The sequence below is a fragment of the Nicotiana attenuata genome, unplaced genomic scaffold, assembly GCF_001879085.1.
Source record: "Nicotiana attenuata strain UT unplaced genomic scaffold, NIATTr2, whole genome shotgun sequence".
In the NCBI taxonomy this organism is placed as follows: Eukaryota; Viridiplantae; Streptophyta; class Magnoliopsida; order Solanales; family Solanaceae; genus Nicotiana; species Nicotiana attenuata.
The window spans coordinates 121,457-128,610 of record NW_017672022.1 but is presented as its reverse complement, the minus strand read 5'-3'; the positions used below and the strand labels follow the sequence as shown (position 1 = coordinate 128,610).

Here is a 7,154-nt window from a genome sequence, read left to right as displayed (position 1 = left end):
TTTATTATATTAACTTTTAAGTTTTGATAATTACTTCATTTAAAATTTAATCTAACCGTGTAATTACACTTGTGCAACCAAAAAGTAAACTTGTAATTACACTGTAATTACATTATAACAAACAAATAGGTCGTCTAGGCTGTGTAATTGCAACCCTAGTAATTACATCAATTCTAATTACCCGGTGGCTTTCCAAACAGACCCTAAAGCTATACAACAAAATTATTAAATTAGATTAGGGGATCTTCACACAAATAGTGGACCGAATTCATTCTAAATCATTGAATATTATTAATATCTTGGGAAAATCACTCCACCGGAATCTTCTTTGTTAAAAAAAAAAAAAAAAGAAACTCAAAGATAAATACAAAAACAATACTTAATATAATTTTCTCCTGGAGTTTACAAATAAAATAAAAAGAAGTGCGCCACTCTGTTTGCTTGAAGTATCACATTATTTGGCAAACACCCAGGTACTATTTCTATTAATTTCTTTTATTTTAAACAAACCCAAAATATGGTTAACTAAATAATTAGGTATTAAAAAACAGATATAATTTTTCTCTTTTAATTCTGAAATTCTTGTAACTCCTAATTTGTGTTAGTTGGATTTGCTGTGATTCATTTAGCTGTGTTGATTTTCGTATGACCAATCTTTCCTCAGATATTTCAGTTAAATGAACTGAAATTGATTAAAAGATTACTTCTGTAGAGAAGAGAGGAAAGTTGCTTCAATAGGCCGATAGCCAGATTTTGATTTAATATCCTTTTCTGTGCTTAACTTATATTGAGATATACCGAGGAAATGAGTTCAATGTAGGTAGCACTAGGGTAAGAATTTCTGTTTTTTTTACTAATGAGGGAAAAATCCATAGTTGTTCTGTTAAGTCATTTGCAAAATTCCCATTTGTTTGGTTTAATTTATTACTTCTATGGAAATTGATCTTGAATTAGATGTGTATATGGGTAAAAATGCAATTGATGATTCAAGTCAAAGTCATGCTGGGGTAGAATATGTGAAAGAGAATGTTGAAAAAAGTGGCGATGCAATAGGTATGGATGTTGTGGATGTCGATATTATAGATAAGGGTGTAGGCAACAACGAGCCACAAAAGGGTATGGAATTTGAAACAAAGGAGGCTGCTTATTCTTTGTACAAGGAGTATGCGAGGTCACTAGGATTTGGCATTACGATAAAGGCAAGTCGTAGGTCAAAGAAGTCGGGTAAATTTATTGATGTGAAGATTGCATGCTCTAGATTTGGGGCCAAGCGCGAGTCTGGTAGTTCTCGATCATGTCCCAAGACTGACTGCAAGGCCAGTGTGCATGTGAAGAGAAGGCAGGATGAGAAATGGTATATATATAGCTTTGTTAAGGAACATAATCATGAAATTTGCTCTGATGACTTTTATTGCTCCGTCAGGGGAAGGAGCAAGCAATCTGCCAATGTAGTTTACCAGAAAAAAGGATTGCAGCTTGCATTAAATGAGGGGGATGTGGAAGTGTTGCTTGACACTTTAGCTCTTATGCAAGCTGAGGGTCCAAATTCTTATTATGCTATAGACTTTGACAAAGAAAAACGTATGAGGAACGTATTCTGGGTTGACGCAAAAGGTAGAAACGATTATGGCCATTTTTGTGATGTAATTTATTTGGACACCTATTACATCAGAAACAAATATAAAGTCCCATTTATACCTATCGTTGGGGTCAATCATCATTTCCAATTTTTATTGCTCGGATGTGCCTTGGTTGGGGATGAAACATCATCAACTTTTGCTTGGTTATTGCGCACTTGGCTTAGAGCTGTAGGTGGCCAGAGTCCTAGAGTAGTTATTACTGATGATGACACTTCCGTGAAAGAAGCAGTAGAGGAGGTCTTCCCTGAGGCACGACATTGTTTTTGTTTGTCGCATGTAATGGAGAAAGTTTCTCAAGATCTAGGTAATAAGATAAGTAAGATCGAAGATTTTGTAGACAAGTTGAAGAAATGCATGTGGTTGCCACTTAAAGAAGAAGAATTTGAAAAAAGATGGTGGGAAATGGTTGATACATTTAAGCTGAGGGATGATGACTTGATTCGATCATTGTTTGAAAATCGAACAAAATGGGTTCCAGTGTACATGAGGAATACTTTCTTGGCTGCACTCTCTACTGTTGAGCGGTCTGAATGTGTATCCTCCTCCTTCGAAAGGTATATTTCCTCTGAGACTACATTCAAAGAGTTCAATGATGGGTACAAGCTATTCGTGCATGACATGTATGAAGAGGAAGCAAAAGCTGATATTGAAACACGTCACAGACCACCTACCATAAAAACTCTTTCTCCTTATGAGAAACAAATGTCTACTGTCTATACAAACTCACTATTCATGAAATTTCAAGCTGAGGTTCTTGGCGTTGCTGCTTGTACTATCCTGAATGAAGGTGAAGAAGGAACTGAAAAGTTGTATAGAGTTAAGGACCGTGATAAACACCAGAGTTTTATGGTATCCTGGAGTGGAAGAGAATCTTACATTGTTTGTTCATGCCGTTCCTTTGAGTATATAGGTATTCTTTGTAGACATGCAATTACAGTTCTTCAAGTAAATGGTGTCCCCAATATCCCTCCGGTGTACATAATAAAGCGATGGACACGAGAGGCAAAAATTAAAGGTAGAACATGTAGGATTTCAAGCACCCCTTGTTACAGGATCCAACGTCTCAATGATCTTTGCAAACTATCTGCCAAATTTGGTGAAGTTGGATCTTTATCCCAGGAAACCTATGAATCAGCTGTCTACGCAATCCAAGCTGCAATGCAAGATTGTGTCAATGTAAACAACTCTGTGAAGAGTGCATTAGTCTCTAACATTTCATCTTCTCAATGCAACCCTAACGTTGATGAAGAGATTCAAGGTGGCAGCATGGCAAAGTCATCAAAGAGAAAGAAAGTACAGAAAAAGCGCAAGGTAGTATGAGTTCTTATTTAGGAAAGATTCAGTAATAGTGGCAAAAGAGGCTTTTTAATAGTGGAAGTGCTGTAGGTGCAATATAACGGTGAAGTACTATCTTCTAGGATCCAAGATAACAGCCTGCAGATGGTATATCTTTTGGCTTCTAGTCTTTCCAACATACGTCGTAAGCTCGGTTACATATATTTATTCTGTTTCCTTCTTTGTAGGATCAATCAAACTCAAAAATGCCAACTAATGAAGATGCTTTCCTTGCTCAGAGGCACGTACAAGGAATGGTATGAGATATCCCTTGTAGACAATAATTTACAAGCGTTTAAGCTCTTTTGATCTTTCTTTCTATGACTTCAGGATCCAGGATCCAGAGTGGCAACAATTGACGGACACTATGCTCATCATAGCATTCATGGATTGGTGCTGCATTCTCTTTCTGCATTCAAGCTTTGAAGCACTTGTCCACAAAATTTATTTGCTTAACTGAGCTCGTTTGATAATGTGGTATTTTTTCAGGGACAGTTGAGTTCGTTTTCTATGCTACGAGATAACTATTACAGCAATCATCAAGCCTCACACAGAGTTCTGGTAAGGAAACTATTTATTAGGAACTTGATGGCGAAAAGATATTTGAAGTGAACTAAATTGTTGGTTAACCTTTTACAAGTATGAACGACCGCATTTGATTATGTTCCCTTTAATTTCCCGCTCTCACAGGGAAACTTGAATTATATATCAGCCCACGGTGGTCATTACTCTCCTCAAGGTTTTCAAGGACCGGTATGAACACAAAGACCTAGACCTAGTATTTTGTTGAACCAAGTTTGTCCATCGGTCAAATTGTTAGCTCATAGTGAATTGCAGTTGCAGGGACAGCTTAGTTTCAAAGCACCACTACTGCATACTTCTTTTGACATTCAGGGAAATTCATCTGATATGGTATGATTCACATGGTCAATTTTTGTTTATTCATCATTATCCTAGGTCCAAATTTCACTCTCCGCTCCCTACTGTAGGACAATCCAACCAGTGTCACAGGAAAACATTTGCAGGATTAGTGTTTCTCTATGCAGGATCGGAAAAAGTGTTTAATTCGTCGCCTTTAGGAAGTTAGCAGAATAGGAAATTAATGTACATTACTGTAAAAGTTTTGTATGCCTAAGCATGTTTAACAGAGAAAGAAACTAATGTATATGCGAAGAAATGTTGGCTTGTTTATGAAGAGAATTCTGTTTTCTGGCCTTGTGTCAGAGAGTACTTATGAAAAATATAAGCATAATCATATTACTTATACGATAATAATAGGTAAATTTCAATTATAAGCATTAATTGATAATCTGATAGAAGTAATAACTTATCTGCTATCACAGACAAAATTTATATAACTTAAATTCTTTAATAAAAGGGAAATGTGAAGTAAAGAAAGATAGTCTTCTAATTCTAACATAATCGTGTCTGGTTGAGATGAGAATTGAATGATAATATAATTGTACAGAACTATTACCTTGTATTATAGGAGTTAAGTGTACTCTCAACCAACAATTATACAAATGCTGCACTTTTTCCTTTTTTATTTTTAGTCAAGTAGAGTTGTAATACACAGCAAAAACCACTGGCTAAAAGTGGCTACTAACCTTTTTCGCTTGGGTTTCCAACATGTTTTAAGAAACACATACAAAATGTAGCAACTTATCCAATTTCCTAATTTATTAATATTATAGTTTGATTTATATAGTAGAAAAAATATTTATATGCATCATAATGAACAAAAATATCCAAGTCTCTTTCTCCGCTCCGACAATCATGCGAAAAGGAGAACATTTTTGGGGAGTGTAGACTTACTTATATCAACCCAATCCACTGAAAAACCGCGGATCGGTGAAATTTCCTCAAAATTTCTAGAAGATAGCAAAATCTTATAAACTATCCCTCTTCTTTTAACGAACGCCATCTGGTTCAAGAAAACTTATGACTTTCGATTGCATAGCCTATTCGCAAGAATTTCTTCATTTTTCTTGTACAAATAATTGCATGGTATTGTCCATTTTGAGGCTTAAAAGGCATGACTATAGTATAAATTTAGCTTGTTTATATATGCAATATCTCTACGGTGTTTTGCCGATGTGAGATTTGTCTGGGGTGTTGCATACACTCCCTTAAGGTGAGATCCACTTAGGGTGTTACATTGGTCAATTCTATCTCTCATGATTTCTTTTGTTGGCAAAATAATCTTCTAACAAAGAAGCTTTAGGAGAAAAAAAACGAGGACGGCTAGTAGTATTTGTTTGAACATTGACTCACAGAGGTAAGACTTTTCCCATAATCGTCTCTTTCTCGTGTAATATAATTTTCGAAATATGCAATGTTATGTGGAACACGGGTGCCAAAGTGGGTGGTTTAAATTTAAAGCGTAGCTAGTAGGATCGTAACAACTCCTCTCAAGTATATATGATAAAAGGCTGATAATTAGCGGAGTCAAACTTATCGTGATTAATTAATCCAATAAGTTCATAATTCAAATGAAGGCGTAACATGTACTCTTTATTAGAAAAAGGAAATACACTCTCTGTCTTGTTTTATGTCATGTGGTTTGTGTATGGGTCGAAATCTGACCAGATGAGATTCGCGTAGAGAGAAACGGAAAAAAGTCACTTGGGCCGAAGTCATATCCATACAATGTTATAATGACACGCACCTCGGCCATGGCCGAGGTCGTGTATTCAGAATGCTCGAACGGCGAATTGGATGTTACGATTTCAGAGGGTCAATCAGTAATACAGTCAAATGACTCAGGTACTATAGTTAATGACCGTGTTAATGACCGTTGGGTAGCGGTGTTCGTCGGTTGGTACGGTACGGTATTTAGGCATTTCGGTTCGGTATTTTCAGTATTCGGTTTCTTAAAATCCTATACCAGTACCGTACCTAACTAAATTCGGTATGGTTCGGTTTTTCTCCTTTCGGTTTGGTAACTTCGGTTTATTCAGTTTGAATACTTACTAGTGCATAGAGCTATACACTCTAATATTCTTAATTAAAGTACTCAAAAATACAAAACTAAAAATGTTTGTTGACAAAAATTTGTCCAAAACTAGCAAATATCGACCCAATTAGAGAAAATTGTACTTAAAAGAATATTTGATCATTAGAAATGTCTTGTTACTTGTTTAGAGTTAATTGATGAACTTTGAGAACAAAGGAAAGTACAATTTTAGATTTTTTATATTTATGTTATAACTGATAGTATGTGTTTCGTGTAATATAATATATATTTCGGTACGGTATCATTATTTTGGTATTTTATCTTAAAATACCAAATACCATACCTAATACCAATTTTTTTTAAAAACTTAAACCAAATACCAAAGTACCGTATACAAATACCAAAATTTTCGGTTTCGGTACGGTAATTCAGTATTTACCAAATTATGGCCAACCCTACCGTTGGGTAAAGAAGAATACCTAGTATATAAACTAAGTGAGAAGAAGAAGAAAGGGGGCTGAAACAAATTCACACACAGAGATATTTTCTCAAAAAAAAGAGGGATCTTTATCTCTCTCTCTTCCCATGAAGGAGAAAGAAGCAAGAAAGCTCATATCCCCAATATACGTCGTTAGCCTCATCATATCATATATGTAAAATTCAACCTTATTAAAGATCGTGACCCATTTTATCTATGTATTCTTCATTATTATATATTCAATCATTGTTATAACGAAACCTAGTGTTTATTTGTTCTTACCTTCTATCTTAGATCTAGGGTAAATTACCTTTGGCTAGGATTTACCTCAAACCTTCTTATTTAATTAGCTCAATAAAAAGTATAAATCTTTTTGTCGAACAATTTGGCGCCGTCTGTGGGGATTTTCTAGCCAAAGCTTTAGTTCCCTCTAGATCCAAACACGATCTTAGCTCTATCTCCCATTCGGTGAAGTTTCACCCGTTCATTACGAATGCCGACTTGCCGGACCGGTAAACCCCCGAAACCGTAAAATCAACCTAGGGATTTACACATGAAAACTGCGCTGCACCACAGCAGCAACCCTGAAGCTTCGTGAACATGAGCCATCATAAAGAGGTTGCAACTACGCGTACCAAACATGTCCGTAATCCCATTTCCAGGTTAGTACCTAATGCCTACTACATCCTACGCATGTCGCCTCCACTCCTACTATATGAGACGATGCTTATTGTGTAATTTACTA

General features: G+C 35.8%; 1 protein-coding gene across 4 annotated transcripts; it reads left to right on the top strand.

Annotated features, from left to right (window-relative positions):
- The first annotated feature begins 370 nt into the window (after positions 1 to 370).
- LOC109211381 (protein FAR1-RELATED SEQUENCE 2-like) lies at positions 371 to 4,205 on the top strand. 4 transcript variants are annotated; one of them, XM_019374918.1, is made up of 9 exons: positions 371 to 473; positions 955 to 2,951; positions 3,027 to 3,083; positions 3,164 to 3,232; positions 3,306 to 3,368; positions 3,465 to 3,536; positions 3,666 to 3,728; positions 3,813 to 3,887; positions 3,965 to 4,205. In XM_019374918.1, the coding sequence occupies exons 2-9, from the start codon at positions 963 to 965 to the stop codon at positions 4,004 to 4,006; spliced, it is 2,430 nt and encodes an 809-aa protein (XP_019230463.1). In that variant the 5' UTR covers positions 371 to 473; positions 955 to 962; the 3' UTR covers positions 4,007 to 4,205. The 4 variants fall into 4 exon arrangements, with proteins under 4 accessions (XP_019230463.1, XP_019230462.1, XP_019230461.1 ...); XM_019374917.1 differs by lacking the exon at positions 371 to 473 and having other exon boundaries at positions 480 to 2,951; positions 3,471 to 3,536; XM_019374916.1 differs by lacking the exon at positions 371 to 473 and having other exon boundaries at positions 480 to 2,951; positions 3,819 to 3,887.
- Positions 4,206 to 7,154: the final 2,949 nt, after the last annotated feature.